At 42.4% G+C, this 16,422-nt stretch overlaps 1 protein-coding gene across 2 annotated transcripts; it reads left to right on the forward strand.

Moving 5' to 3' along the window:
- Positions 1–1,182: 1,182 nt before the first annotated feature.
- tdrd6b (tudor domain containing 6b) lies at positions 1,183–16,104 on the forward strand. 2 transcript variants are annotated; one of them, XM_014211483.2, is made up of 3 exons: positions 1,183–1,527; positions 9,342–15,012; positions 15,363–16,104. In XM_014211483.2, exons 2-3 carry the CDS (start codon positions 9,375–9,377, stop codon positions 15,410–15,412), a joined length of 5,688 nt encoding a protein of 1,895 aa, XP_014066958.2. In that variant the 5' UTR covers positions 1,183–1,527; positions 9,342–9,374; the 3' UTR covers positions 15,413–16,104. The 2 variants fall into 2 exon arrangements, with proteins under 2 accessions (XP_014066958.2, XP_014066959.2); XM_014211484.2 differs by having other exon boundaries at positions 15,366–16,104.
- Positions 16,105–16,422: the final 318 nt, after the last annotated feature.

Consider the following 16,422-nt stretch of genomic DNA (forward strand, 5'->3'; position numbering starts at 1 on the left):
ACCCCTGAGGGGCCCCTGTGTTGAGGATCAGCGTGGCAGATGTGTTGTTACCCACACTTACCACCTGGGGGCGGCCCATCATTCATATTGCACTGTACTGCCTTACCTATGTATTGTGAATCCATGAATTGGGGGTCTTCTCATCGACACCCACAGAACAAATCTGTTTAGAGTTTACATAAAATGTCATATATAGGGAGCTTGGCCCCAGCATTGCAGCTCTTATTGTGGGACATGACTACCACATTTTATTGATCCACAATTCATAGGTAAGGCTGTGCAGTGCAATATGAATGTCCAATATACATAGTAGTTTGACTGGTAAGCTCAATGTGGCTCACTTCACAGTGGTTTCAGAATCCCGCAATATTGAGCTACGATGCTCATATCTGTGTAAACTCTTCACAGTTGTGTTCTGTGGGTGTCACTGAGTAGACTGATACCCCATTTCATGAATCCACAATCCAAAGGTAAGGCTGTAGTGAAATAGAAGTATGCCACCAATGCAATTGTAAAGTCTAATACATCCACAGTGCGATCAACTGATTTTTGTTGAATTTATATAACATTCCAAACTTGTTTAACATTATCTAGTCCAAATATGGCAAGATTCCACTATTTGTATAAATGAAAATTAGGGAACTTTATTTTGAAGGCGAACCGCAAATTTCACTATTGTGGTTAATCCTTATTTTGGCTATTTTCACATAGGTAAGAGGACCGACCTATTTGTGTTGGTTTGTTGCGAGGAGCGCGCAACCGTCAGATTTGAGCTACATTCCGAGTCGCACCGTTAAAAAGTTCTACATGGTCTGATTAAGGTCTATTGACCGACATCTCAGCTACTATTAAAATAAATTAGAAGGAAGTGTGCCGAGTCTTTTTACAGTTTTTCCAGATTCTGCCTCATCGCTTAACAAAACATTGTTGTAAACATGCTCATGCACTTTAATGTATACATTTGCGGCTGTGGGTACAACAGATGACACGCACCCCATAGAGATAGAAGATTCTCGTGCCCAAAAGCCCATTTTAGTATGGGCAGTGTCCATTGAGGACTTTCACCATTTTGAAGTAGTCAACTGGGTGGGACTTCCTATGAGTTAAGGAAGGATCACATAATTATAGGTCATCATGAGGGAGGGATTAACCAATGAATTATACTCCTGAGCAAACATTCCATAACTGCAGGTGGCAGTAAATTGCCAACCTGTGCTTTATACCTGATTAAACACACTCTATGTGACAGTGTGGACATTTTCAGTTAGTTTGCCAACTCATAGAAGTAGTAAAAGCAGAAAACTGACTACTTCAATGGAGATGGCCTCAATGGCGCGGCCCATGCTCACAGACACATATACAATGATGCTATGGCTAAATCAGTATATGGCGCTCCCCCACCTCCACCCATAGACTGGCTCCAATAAACACTCATTATTTGGCGTCCATTGCATGTGGTGGTTGATTCCAATTGGATTGCGATGAGGAAATACAAAATGTTCACAAACACGAGTTACATCAAACTTGGTAAGGATTTATATTTGATTTCTAACTGCTTGATTAGAACTAATTCGACATATTGTTTTACATGTCAAATAGCAGAAGTTTTCATTCACCATGGAATGACAGAGTACTTCTCGCTGGGACATCCAGTTTGACCATCTAAAGCTGGTGACTAGTCCTGAATGTGGCGATGCTTTCCATTGTGTACAGCATATAGTCACGCATATTTACATAGACAATAAACCTAAACGTTCCTGATCTGTCACAAATGTTGAATATAATTATATTTTAACTTACTCAGCTAATTGACCATTTGACTGGGACCTCAATTATAACCGTTAAGTAAATTTCTGGATGCACAATATATGAAAAGTCTGCGCACGTACGAAAATGAGATTGTTCTGATTTATAACGGCGAAAATGCATATCTATGGTGTGCGCCAAATTGTACAGTCTTAAAATTGTGTGAACGAGCTTTAAAACTCCGCATGGAAAACGTCATCCATTCTCTTTTCAGGGTCACGTTCCCATCCAACCATTCCATGAGGTTTAATTACGTGACGCATGAAAAAAAGTCACGACTGGACTGATGGAAACATGAAATGCCGGTACAACGTTATAAAGGCCGACAGACAATGTGTTCGTTCGACATGGTGGGCTCTTTTTGTGTCATTAAAATTAATTATGCAATAAATGGTGGTGGAAACGCCTTTATGCGCAAATATTGATATAATAACCATCATGTCTAAGTAAACATGGAGTCATTGTGTGGTCCTCCCACAACGACTCGGGAAAGCATGAAGTTTATTATGTGGTGTTGGAGGGCCAGTAGGAGGCACCCTTTCCTCTGGTCTAAAAAAGATATCCCAATGCCCCATGGCAGTGATTGGGGACATTGCCCTGTGTAGGGTGCCATCTTTCGGATGGGACATTAAACGGATGTACTGACTCTGTGGTCACTAAAGATCCCATGGCACTTATCGTAAGAGTAGGGGTGTTAACCCGGGTGTCCTGGCTAAATTCCCAATCTGGCCCTCATACCATCAGTCACCTAATCATCCCCAGTTTACAATTGGCTCATTCATCCCCCTCCTCTCCCCTGAAACTATTCCCCAGGTCGTTGCTGTAAATTACTGTTCTCAGTCAACTTACCTGGTAAAATAAAAAACATACAAATTCTGCTACAGATAAAATAATTATGAACTTGGTGGTGAATGTGCAAGGTGATGAGCTTGATGTTGCTTTCCAATAATATATTTCTGGTGACGTGATGATCGATGCTTGGCTGCCATTTGACAAATACAAATAATATGCCTCTTATCCATAATAATATCAATGTAGTCTACCCGCGCTGTATCTGCGATCTGTTGGCTAGAGCGCATGCGCCAACACCAGAGTGGGCACATTCGCTACATAACTCAGTAGAGTTGAAAATGCAATGAACCCCATTTAACTTGTATTTTTCATTTGGTACGTGGGAATTTAACGGGAATGAATGTGCACTATGTCATCACGCACAGCTTTTTATCCGCAACAAGTCAGTTTGATGGCAACACATCTCTGGTTGGATAATGCGCATATTGATTTATGCAGATTTTAGAATATTCACATGAAAATCTGTTGCAAATTGGATGGAAACCTAGCTAATAACCAATGGCGTGTATTCATGGAAGCCAGGTATCCCCAAATATTTGACCCCCCCCCAAAAATGATATATACATATATATACATACTGCTCAAAACAATAAAGGGAACACTAAAATAACACATCCTAGATCTGAATGAATGAAATAATCTTATTAAATACTTTTTTCTTTACATAGTTGAATGTGCTGACAACAATCACACAAATAATCAATGGAAATCCAATTTATCAACCCATGGAGGTCTGGAGTTGGAGTCACACTCAAAATTAAAGTGGAAACCCACACTACAGGCTGATCCAACTTTGATGTAATGTCCTTAAAACAAGTCAAAATGAGGCTCAGTAGTGTGTGTGGCCTCCACGTGTCTGTATGACCTCCCTACAACGCCTGGGCATGCTCCTGATGAGGTGGCGGATGGTCTCCTGAGGGATCTCCTCCCAGACCTGGACTAAAGCATCCGCCAACTCCTGGACAGTCTGTGGTGCAACGTGGCGTTGGTGGATGGAGCGAGACAAGATGTCCCAGATGTGTTCAATTGGATTCAGGTCTGGGGAACGGGCGGGCCAGTCCATAGCATCAATGCCTTCCTCTTGCAGGAACTGCTGACACACTCCAGCCACATGAGGTCTAGCATTGTCTTACATTAGGAGGAACCCAGGGCCAACCGCACCAGCATATGGTCTCACAAGGGGTCTGAGGATCTCATCTCGGTACCTAATGGCAGTCAGGCTACCTCTGGCGAGCACATGGAGGGCTGTGCGGCCCCCCAAAGAAATGCCACCCCACAACATGACTGACCCACTGCCAAACCGGTCATGCTGGAGGATGTTGCAGGCAGCAGAACGTTCTCCACGGCATCTCCAGACTCTGTCACATGTGCTCAGTGTGAACCTGCTTTCATCTGTGAACAGCACAGGGCGCCAGTGGTGAATTTGCCAATCTTGGTGTTCTCTGGCAAATGCCAAAGGTCATGCAAGATGTTGGGCTGTAAGCACAACCCCCACCTGTGGACGTCGGGCCCTCATACCACCCTCATGGAGTCTGTTTCTGACCGTTTGAGCAGACACATGCACATTTGTGGCCTGCTGGAGGTCATTTTGCAGGGCTTTGGCAGTGCTCCTCCTGCTCCTCCTTGCACAAAGGCGGAGGTAGCGGTCCTGCTGCTGGGTTGTTGCCCTCTTACGACCTCCTCTACGTCTCCTGATGTACTGGCCTGTCTCCTGGTAGCGCCTCCATGCTCTGGACACTACGCTGACAGACACAGCAAACCTTCTTGCCACAGCTCGCATTGATGTGCCATCCTGGATGAGCTGCACTACCTGAGCCACTTGTGTGGGTTGTAGACTCCGTCTCATGCTACCACTAGAGTGAAAGCACCGCCAGCATTCAAAAGTGACCAAAACATCAGCCAGGAAGCATAGGAACTGAGAAGTGGTCTGTGGTCCCCACCTGCAGAACCAGTCCTTTATTGGAGGTGTCTTGCAAATTGCATATAATTTGCACCAGTTAGCTATTCCATTTGCACAACAGCATGTGAAATGTATTGTCAATCAGTGTTGCTTCCTAAGTGGACAGTTTGATTTCACAGAAGTGTGATTGACTTGGAGTTACATTGTGTTGTTTAAGTGTTCCCTTTATTTTTTTGAGCAGTGTATATATATATATATATATTACAGTTGAAGTCAGAAGTTTACATACACTTAGGTTGGAGTCAAAACTATAGTTTTGGCAACTCGGTTAGGAAGTCTACTTTGTGTATGACACAAGTAATTTTTCCAACAATTGTTTACAGACAGATTATTTCACTTATAATTCACTGTATCACAATTCCAGTGGGTCAGAAATTTACATACACTAAGTTGACTGTGCCTTTAAACAGCTTGGAAAATTCCAGAAAATGATGTCATGGCTTTAGAAGCTTCTGATAGGCTAATTGACATCACTTGAGTCAATTGGAGGTGTACCTGTGGATGTATTTCAAGGCCTACCTTCAAACGGAGTGCCTCTTTGCTTGATATCATGGGAAAATCAAAAGAAATCAACCAAGACCTCAGAAAAAAATGGTAGACCTCCACAAGTCTGGTTCATCCTTGGGAGCAATTTCCAAACGCCTGAAGGTGCCACGTTCATCTGTACAAACAATAGTACGCAAGTATAAACACCATGGGACCATGCAGCTGTCATACCGCTGAGGAAGGAGACGCGTTCTGTCTCCTAGAGATGAACATACTTTGGTGCGAAAAGTGCAAATCAATCCCAGAACAACAGCAAAGGACCTTGTGAAGATGCTGGAGGAAACGGGTACAAAAGTATCTATATCCACAGTAAAACGAGTCCTATATCGGCATGACCTGAAAGGCTGCTCAGCAAGGAAGAAGCCACTGCTACAAAACCGTCATAAAAAAGCCAGACTACGGTTTGCCACTGCACATGGGGACAAAGATCGGGGGAGGCTTGCAAGCCGAAGAACACCATCCCAACTGTGAAGCACGGGTGTGGCAGCATCATGTTGTGGGGGTGCTTTGCTGCAGGAGGGACTGGTGCACTTCACAAAATAGATGGCATCATGAGAAAGGAAAATTATGTGGATATATTGAAGCAACATCTCAAGACATTAAGTTAAAGCTTGGTCGCAAATGGGTCTTCAAAATGGACAATGACCCAAAGCAAACTTCCAAAGTTGTGGCAAAATGGCTTAAGGACCACAAAGTCAAGGTATTGGAGTGGCCATCACAAAGCCCTGATCTCAATCCTATAGAAAATGTGTTGGCAGAACTGAAAAAGCGTGTGCAAGCAAGGAGGCCTACAAACCTGACTCAACTACTCCAGCTCTGACGGGGGGATTGGGCCAAAATTCACCCAACTTATTGTGGGAAGGTTGTGGAAGGCTACCTGAAACATTTTATCCAAGTTAAACAATTTAAAAAGGCAATGCTATCAAACACTCAATTAGTATATGTGAACTTCTGACCCACTGGGAATGTGATGAAAGAAATAAAAGATGAAATAAATCATTCTCTCTACTATTATTCTGACATTTCACATTCTTAAAATATAGTGGTGATCCTAACTGACCTACTAGGATTAAATGTCAGGAATGGTGAAAAACTGAGTTTAAATGTATTTGGCTAAGGTGTATGTTAACTTCCGACTTCAACTCTGTGTGTGTGTGTGTGTGTGTGTGTGTGTGTGTGTGTGTATTACGCTACCGTTCAACATTTTGGGGTCATTTAGAAATGTCCTTGTTTTTGAAAGGAAAAACCATATTTTTTTGTCAATTAAAATAACATCAAATATATCAGAAATACAGTGTAGACATTGTTAATGTCGTAAATGACTACAGTAGCTGGAAACAGCTGATTTTTTTTTTTTAAATGGAATATCTACATAGGCGTACAGAGGCCCATTATCAGCAACCATCACTCCTGTGTTCCAATGGCACATTGTGTTAGCTAATCCAAGTTTATAATTTTAAAAGGCTAATTGCTCATTAGAAAACCCTTTTACAATTATGTTAGCACAGCTGAAAACTGTTGTTCTGATTAAAGAAGCAATAAAACTGGCCTTCTTTAGACTAGTTGAGTATCTGGAGCATCAACATTTGTGGGTTTGATTACAGGCTTAAAATGGCCAGAAACAAAGACCTTTCTTCTGAAATTTGTCAGTCTATTCTTGTTAGAGAAATGAAGGCTATTTCATGTGAGAAATTGCCAAGAAACTGAAGCTCTGGTACAACGCTGTGTACTACTCCCTTCACAGAACAGCGCAAACTGGCCCTAACCAGAATAGAAAGAGGCGTGGGAGGCCCTGGTGCACAACTGAGCAAGAGGACAAGTACATTACTGTCTAGTTTGAGAAACAGATGCCTCACAAGTCCTCAACTGGCAGCTTCATTAAATACTATCCGCAAAACACAAGTCTCACAACACCAGTCTCAACGTAAACAGTGAAGAGGCGACTCCAGCATGCTGGCCTTCTAGGCAGAGTTACTCTGTCCAGTGTCTGTGTTCTTTTGCCCATCTTAATCTTTTATTTTTATTGGCCAGTCTGAGATGGGGCTTTTTCTTTGCAACTCTGCCTAGAAGGCCAGCATGCCCGAGTTGCCTCTTCACTGTTGATGTTGAGACTGGTGTTTTGCGGGAACTATTTAATGAAGCTCCCAGTTGAGGACTTGTGAGGCGTCTGCTCTAGGAAGAGTCTTGGTGGTTCCAAACTTCTTCCATTTTAAGAATGATGGAGGCCACTATGTTCTTGGAGACCTTCAATACTGCAGAAATGTTTTGGTACCCTTTCCCAGATCTGTGCCTCGGCACAATCCTGTCTCGGAGCACTAAGGACAATTCCTTCGACATGGCTTGGTTTTCGTTCTGACATGCACTGTCAAATGTGTGACCTTATATAGACAGGTGTGTGCCTTTCCAAATCATTCCAATCAATTTAATTTACCACAGGTGGACTTCAATCAAGTTGTAGAAACATCTCAAGGATGATCAATGGAAACGGGATGCACCTTTGCAATGAGACTCGAAATTGAGCTAAGGGTCTGAATACTTATGTAAATAACACATTTACATTTTTATTTTTTATTATACATTTCAGAAAATGTCTACAAACCTGTTTTCACTTTGTCATTATAGGGTATTGTGTGTAGATTGATGAGGAAAATGTTTTATTAAATCTATTTTAGAATAAGGCTGTAACGTAACCAAGTGGAAAAAGTCAAGGGGTCTGAATACTTTCCGAAGGCGCTGTATGCAGTGTTTATAAAGGAGGCCCCTGGTCCTTCAGGTGGTCGACATTTGAGACAATATCCACAGGAAAGTATTATTAAACCAACTTCAAAACGCGGGTCTCTGTGTGTGTGGCAATCATTTACATTTATACATTCACGTCATTTAGCAGACTTGCTTATCCAGAGCGACTTACAGGAACAGTTAGGGTTGAGTGCCTTGCTCAAAGGCACATTAACAGATATTTTAACCTCGTAAGGTCGGTGGTTCAAACCAGCGACCTTTCATTTATTGTCCCAACGCTCTTAACCGCTAGGCTACCTGCATCATGTGCACAAGAAGGAAGTACATGCAAGCATATTAACCGAAGTCTTGCAGGTGTTTAGGGTTTGTGCCAGGTGATAGAAATTTCAACGGCAGTACCGGCGCTCTAAAAAGTGAAATAATACTCTCTTGTGGATAGACTGAGTTCAAATGTAATTTTATTCAACATTCAAATTTATTTATAAAGCCCTTCTTACATCAGCTGATATCTCAAAGTGCTGTACAGAAACCCAGCCTAAAACCCCAAACAGCAAGCAATGCAGGTGTAGAACCACGGTGGCGAGGAAAAACTCCATAGAAAGGCCAGAACCTAGGAAGAAACGTAGAGAGGAACCAGGCTATGAGGGGTGGCCAGTCCTCTTCTGGCTGTGCCAGAACAACATTCTGGCTTGTAAGTCAACTTTCCAAGTTTTTGCACTGCATTGTTTCAGAATGTGTACCAATAATTGGTATCACAGTGTGATTTATTAGGCAAGTTGGTCACCTGCTTGACCAGCTGTAGCTGGTTGGTTAGTTAGACCATCTACCAGCTCTAGCTGGTTTGACAAACACAATTCACAATAGTAAACTGTAGCACATAGTTATAGCAAAGTTTGAATAACTGACGACTAAAAGAGTGCCTTCGATTAACTATTTATTTGCATCTTTTTTAAGTGGCCACCTATCACATTGGGTTGCGCATAAATGTTTTTCTTCTCATGATCAAGGTAGCCAACTATGCATAAGCATTGATTTGTTCCTAATGTAGTTTTGAACAAAAACAGTCCCATATGCAAGATGCATATATTTGTCATATATCATCAAAGAAATGACAAATATATATCATATGGATGACCATATATTTAAAAAGTATGTCCATTGCAAAAGTTGAACGCACTGACTAAGTCGCTCTGTCTTGAGTGTCTGCTTAATGTAATTGTAACAGGGGTAGCCTAACACAGGAGGCTGCTGAGGGGAGAACAGCTTGTAACAATGGCGGAATGGAGCGAATGGCATCAAACACCTGGAAACCATGTGTTTGATACTATTCCGCTCCAGTCATTACCACGAGCCGGTTCTCCGCAATTAAGGTGCCACCAACTTCCTGTGTAGCCTACCATCCACATATCTAATTATTTTCTTTTTTTTATATTCCCAGGTTAATTGTGACCTGTCCTGAATTCTACTCAAAATGTGTTCCATTCCTGGATTGCCAATGCCAGGATACCAAGTCACAGTTCTCATTACAAGGGTAAACCTAAATCCTGTCTGTTCTCTAGTGGAATTGTGGGGAAACTTTAATCAAGAAAGGCAACATGCTTACCAGCAAATGAGAAGGGGAGTTCAGATTCCCAGACAGAGGTTTTGTGAATCAGAAGGAAACCCTGGAGACTTGTGTCTAGCTCGTCTGAATGTAACCTGGCACAGGGCTAGGATAATATCAAGACATGGGCATCATTACAATGTGTTTCTCATTGATGAAGGGAGAGCTCATGTTGCTACAAACAACACCTTAGCATGGGGTCAGAATGACTGTTTTCTTTTACCTCCAGAAGTGGAGTTCTGTGTTCTTGCCAATGTATCCCCCTTATCCCATGAAAACAAATGGACTCCAACAGCCTCAGATTTTTTGGAGTCTCTTTGCGGCAAAACAGTCAATGGAATGGTTCAGGATGTATTGATGCCAGACAGAACAGTCCTCCTTTATATTCCGATCATTAACAAACATATGTATGAAGTCGGCTTTGCCAGAAAGCTCCCCAGTGACAAGTTCAAACAACTTGTTCTATCGTCTCTGAACTTGCCAAAGAGTCAGGTCTCCTCCACAGAGACATTGCCACCTACAGTGTCACACAAACAGACTGATGCTGGGAGAGAACTTGAGAAGTTTCAACAATACTTCTATCCAGAACTGCTAACAGACTTCATTGAAACTGTGGAAGTCACAGAGGTGATAAACCCACAGCGTATCTTCTGCAAACTCTCAATTTTCTCTCAGGAGCTGGAGAAACTCTCTGAGCAGATTCATGAATACTATGAGGGAAGATCTACTTTTTGCAAGGCAAGACAGACGGCCTCAGGCGCTCCATGTGCAGCAAGAGGGGGCAATGGCAAGTGGTATCGATCTCTGCTACAGCAGGACATTGGATCAGAGAGTGCTGTGGAAGTACTACATGTTGATAATGGGAAGACAGACTTTGTCCATGTGGGTGACATCAGACCACTGGCTGCCAAGTTCTTCAGAATGCCAGTTGTAACTTATGTTTGCTCCCTCCACGGTATTGAGGATAGAGGCATTGGATGGACAGTGGATGAAATCAAGTATCTGAAATCTGTGCTGCTGCACAAGACCGTCATTGCAAAATTTGAATACCACAACTTGTCAGAAGGCATCAACTGTGTGACACTCTATGGAGACGACAATGTAAACATCAACAAACTTTTTGGAGTGAAAGAGAGATGTCTTCTGGAGTCAGAGAGGCCTCCACCACGAGTCACAGAGGAAAGCTTTGCCATAGACATACAAAACAGTGTGCATCCCCTTACCACTCCACACTTTCCGTCAGCAACAGAGACTGTCCTCAATGAACATTGGTTCCAAGTAGGAAGCACCTTGGAAGTCAAAGTATCTTGCATTGAAAGTCCGGCAAAATTCTGGTGCCAGATGGCACAGGAGAGTACAAGTCTTCAGATCCTTATGCAAGAAATGCAGTATCATTATACCTCCAGTCCTCCACAGCAAATTGATGGAGACATTTGTGTTGCTCTGGATCATGACAATGGTATGTGGTACAGAGCACGGATTGTTGAGAATGATCGGTCTCCCCATGTAGATGTGCGGTACATAGATTATGGACAAACCAGGCATGTCTCTCTGCAAGACTTGCGCCCCCTGGACCCAGTGTTTCGAAGACTGAAGACCCAGGCCTTTCAGTGTTTCCTGCAGAATCTGAACACTCCTACAAGTCCTGTTCCAGCAGATTGGAGTGATGCTGCCTCATCGGAGTTCCAGAAGTTTGTAGATTCCACTGCTGACTCCAATGTAGGATTGAAATGCACCATACATGCAGTCATGCGTGACACCCAAGGCTTGGTGGTTAATATGGTAGATATTGAAACACCAGTTCAAAGCGCATGCAAACTTCTGGTTCAGAAAGGAGGTAAGGCCCCTGCTCCTCTAAAATCTCCTCCACTTTCTTCTGCCCCCCCCGACACAGAAAACTTCTCATTAAACAACATTGAAGTTGGAGGGAAAGAGAAGGTGTGGATAACTAGTGCAAAAAGTGTTGCTCACTTCTATGGCCAGCTTGAAAGAAATTCTCATGTGATTGACAAATTGACAAAAGATCTTCAACATTTTTGCCACCAGCCACTGCAGAGCACAAACTGTCCTCAATCACTAGAAACTGTTTGTTTTGCTAAATATACTGATAGCCAGTGGTACAGAGGACAGATTAAAGCAACACATCCAACCCTTCAGGTTCACTTTGTGGATTATGGTGACACAGTCACATTGAGTCAATCAGACATCCTTCCCTGTCCTGTAGAAGCCGGCTCGCTCATGTCAGTTCCTGTGCAAGCTGTTCCGTTTGGGCTCTTCGGTGTTCCAGAAGATGTATCCCAAGAGGTCAACCGCTGGTTTGAAAAGCATGCCACAGACCTGAGATTTACCATCACAGTGGTGGCTAAAGACTCTGGTGGAAAGCTTTTAGTTGAACTGTATGACGGAACAACACATATAAATGAGATGGTCAGAGAGAAGCTAAAAGAGGCGAGACCAGGAAAAGAAATAATTTTAGTCCAATCGCTTTCTCTGAGCTCTAAACTATCAACTACTTCAAGACGCACAGATCAATTTCAGACCAAATTTAATTTGCCAGAACGTGTGCAAATGCCAACATCTCAGGATTGGGCTGCGAGGGGAACAGTAATAAAGCACAGTAGCACTGCAATGTGTTTCGCATCCCCGCAAAGAAAAGTTGGACAGTCTACTCCTCAGCAGTCACTGTTGGACAAACCTGAAAATAAGCCAATGGTTGAACATGATGGACAGATGTGTCGTTTCTCCAAACTCACAGACCTTCCCTCAAGACCCTTGAAACCAGGGTTGGTAACAGAGGTGTATGTTTCGCACTGTAACAGCCACTCTAGTTTCTTTATTCAGTTGACAAAGGATGAAGATGATATATTCTCTCTTGTGGAGAAACTAAATGGCTCACAGTCGTCTTGTGATGCCCCACCAGTTGACTTGAACAAACTGCAGCTCGGTGACTTGGTGAATGCGGAGTATCCGGAAGACAGCTCATGGTATCGTGCAGTTGTTAGGTGCAAACCTGGGAATGGAACCGTTCATGTTGAATTCATAGACTTTGGAAATGAAGCAACTATTCCATCCCTGAAAGTGAAACAACTCGACAAGCAGTTCATAGAATATCCCAGGTTCAGTATTCACTGTGTACTTAGTAGAATAACTAATGCTAACAACAAAGAGACATGGGAGGAAGATGTCACATCGATGATCAAAAAGGCTACAACAACAGAAAACGCTGAGAAGAAACTGGCATGCACATTTATGAAGGAGACCGGATCAGTTTGGGAGGTCAGTCTAGAAGATCAAGGTATTGTGTTGGCACATTCCTTAGTTGAAGCTAGTCAAACAGGCAGAGCAGATGTATCAGAACTGTCTTGTTCAGGTGAAAACACGATTCCCCTGCTGTACAAGAAGCCAAGCGTTTCCCAAAACCAGGCTTTGGATGTCTATGCGTCCTCTATAGTTGAACCTAACTACTTCTGGTGTCAACATGCAAACTCTGAGGAGCTATACAGGATCTCAAGAATTGTTCAAGAGTTTGTAAACTCTGCCCTGCAGGACCCTGTCCTAATGGATACCCTGAACCCCAGAAGTCCTTGTCTGGCTTTCTTTGCTGAAGACAACCAATGGTATCGAGCTCAGATCATTCACAAAACTAATGATCGTTTCACTGTTCTTTTTGTGGACTATGGAAATGAGTCCGAAGTTGATCTCAAGGCAATAAGGTCAATTCCACCTCCGCTACTAGAGAGCGCCCCTCAGGCCTTCCTGTGTTCTCTGGCTGGAGTTGAGCACCCAGAAGGCGCCTGGGATAACAACACTGTTGATGGGTTTTACCAGCTTATCGTTGATAAACCACTCAAAGTTACAGTTCAGAAAATGTATAATAACCTGGAAAGTCTCCCCCCACAATACCATGTCAAAGTGGAGTGTGAGGAGCATGTTATCAACGACTTGATGAGAAGTTACTTGCATTGCTCTGATTTGCACGTCCACAGCAAAACAGAGTGTGCTGATGAGTTCTTCTCCTCTGACGTGACCATTTCAAATGAAACCTTGAACCGGTCTGAGTATAAACGTCTTACACAAGAAATGACTCCCAAATTGAATTCCACTGAGGTTCCAGTGATGGACAGATCACCAAGCACCACGCAATGTTCAGGAGACACTCTGGCAGTCAGGACAATCTCTTATAATGGTCTTGCAGGAGTCTCCTCAAGTGGATCCAATGTACCTTCCAAGAGTGTCCCCAAACTTGAAAATCTTCCAAAACGATCAATAAAACCAGGTTGGGGAGCAGATGTCTATGTTTCACAATGCAACAGTCCATCAAGTTTCTTTGTTCAATTAGTAGAGGATGAAAGGTATCTGTTCTCTCTTGTGGAAAGACTCAATTCTGACCAATCAGATGGTGTTGCACGCAAGAACGTTGCCAATCCGCAGCCAGGGGATCTGGTGAATTCTGAGTTTCCAGATGACTGTTCCTGGTATCGTGCAGTCATTCTAGAAACAAATGGAGAAGACAAAATTCATGTGCAATACATAGACTTTGGTAATGAAGCATCCGTTTCACCCCTCAAGGTTTGCAGGCTGGACACCCAGTTCCTGGAGCACCCAAGATTTAGCATCCATTGTTCTTTAAGTGGACTTGCGGACACTAAATACAAAGGATTGGAGCAGGAAATTAGTTGCCAGTTCCAAAAAGTTGCAGGTGCGGACAGTGCAAGGAAATGGGAATGTAAGTTCATCAAAGACACTGGATCCACTTGGGAGGTCTGTCTGGACCAGAACGTCATACTAGCAGATTCACTAAATATGTGTTGTTCAGCTGGAGACTCTACTCACCTTGACCGACAAAGCCCAAGTTCTGGATCTTTGCCATCCCAGATAGAGAGGAGTGACAGAGAGCATAATACACTGCTGCAATTCTGGAAACTGGATATATTCCTGGGACAGACTTTGGATGTGTACGCCTCTTCCATAGCGGGCCCTGGTTATTTCTGGTGCCAGTATGCAAACTCCGAGGAGCTTGCTGAAATCTCAAAAGTTTGCCAGCTCATTGGAAACTCTGAGCATAAGGACACAGTCCTCATGTCTACCCTGAGCCCTGGAAGTCTTTGTCTGGCTCTCTTTGCCGAAGACGAGCAATGGTATCGAGCTCAGATTGTTAGCAAAATTGATGTTATCTCTGTTGTCTTTGTGGATTATGGAAATGAGTCAGAAACTGATTTGAAGTCTTTGAAGTCTGTTCCACCTCAGCTACTAGAACACCCTCCTCAGGCCTTTCTGTGTTCCCTGGCTGAATTTGAGAACTCAGAAGGCAGCTGGGATGACAATGCCCTTGATGGGTTCTATGAGCTCCTTGCTGATAAGCCGCTGAAAGTGACAGTTCAGAAAATGGATAATAATAACAAGCTCCACATTCCTCAATACCAAGTGAAAGTAGAGTGTGAGGAGCTGATTGTGAATGACTTCATGAAGACTTGCTGGAGAAGCTCCCCCACCGAGTCTCAATCAGGTTTGTAAATGTTCTCAACTTTTTATTGAGAGTTGTACAGTGATCCACTTCTGAATAAATGGTACGTAGTATTTCACTGATGTTAATTTTAACTCTTTGCTTTTTGTTCTGTTGAAGGTTACCTGTGCTTCAGATTAAGTTTTTAAACTTTTGAATTCTAATATTGTTTAGTAATACTACTATACATTTCAAATGTTCAACTTTATTATCCCATTGGGAAATTTAGTTTGCAAATAACAAATATTGCCCCACATGTAAAGCCAAAATCAATCAATCTCAAGTCAATCATCAGTATACATTATATGCATGTACATTATAAATAATTAATGTAAATTCATGTTTCTTTTCAGAAGAAGCGGCAAATCATTGTAGCTGGCAACTGGAAGAAACTGATGATTGAATCTGGTTTGGTCAGATTTTAGTTTTTGCATCAAGACTTTAGTAGTGATGAAGTTGTTGGATCCTCAAGATTGTATATGTTAGCACATTGTAGACATTAATGGCTGCAAACAAATCTACAGGGGCGGCAGGTAGCCTAGCGGTTAAGAGCGTTTGATCAGTATACCCGAAAAGTCACTAGTTCGATTCCCCGAGCGAACTAGGTGATATCTGTCGACATGCCCTTGAGCAAGGCACTTTACCCTAATTGCTCCTGTAAGTCGCTCTGGACGAGCGTCTACTAAAATGTAACAAAATGTACTATTAAATATGACTATTTTCAGATTCAAAATACCATAGCTGTAATGTTTTTGTAACTATTTGAATATGTTATGTGGTGAATGATCTTGATTGCATGATCTTGTTTTATTTGTGGTGTCTGGGATTTCCACTTGTTGATTCTCCTCCAAAAGTTTGCATTTAGAGTTTTCCTATGCCAGTGATCTGTGTTAACTTTGTCCATGTGACTGACTAGTTTTCAATATAACTGCTACTAAACTTAATGCACTTGGAAACAACAGGTTTTGAAAAGCTTGTAGATGGGAATTTCAAAGAATGTTTCAATGACAGTGTTAGTATCTGTCTTAGAATGTCATGACATTGTACCTTGTTTGGAATTGAAAGCAATAAAATGGGACTTAATGCATTATCAAAGATATTGTTTGTAGTTTTATACTCAAGTTCAAATAGCCTACTTTTTGTCAGTTTGTTGCCATAATTGTCAAACATTTTTGTATAGTAGTCATGTATGAATTTGTTTTCCCTTTCATGATTAGAAGGATCAATTAACCCAAGTCCAATTCTGCCTTGAAGCAGGAAGTTTTACTTCCACCAATTTAAGTATTTTTAATGCTTGAGGGAGGAGTGGACAAGTGCACACCTCAGGAAGTATGAACGAATTGGGAATTGAGCTAATGTGTAAAACTTTTCCCCCCAGTCCAGTGGGCAAACATACTTCCTGGTTCATTCTTT

The sequence above is a fragment of the Salmo salar genome, chromosome ssa09 (assembly GCF_905237065.1).
Source record: "Salmo salar chromosome ssa09, Ssal_v3.1, whole genome shotgun sequence".
In the NCBI taxonomy this organism is placed as follows: domain Eukaryota; kingdom Metazoa; phylum Chordata; class Actinopteri; order Salmoniformes; family Salmonidae; genus Salmo; species Salmo salar.

Coding starts and splice junctions, on each gene's coding strand:
- tdrd6b (XM_014211483.2), top strand. CDS start 9,375: ATGTGTTCCATTCCTGGATTGCCAATGCCAGGATACCAAGTCACAGTT. Junction 15,013..15,362: donor CCCCACCGAGTCTCAATCAG/GTTTGTAAATGT, acceptor GTTTCTTTTCAG/AAGAAGCGGCAAATCATTGT.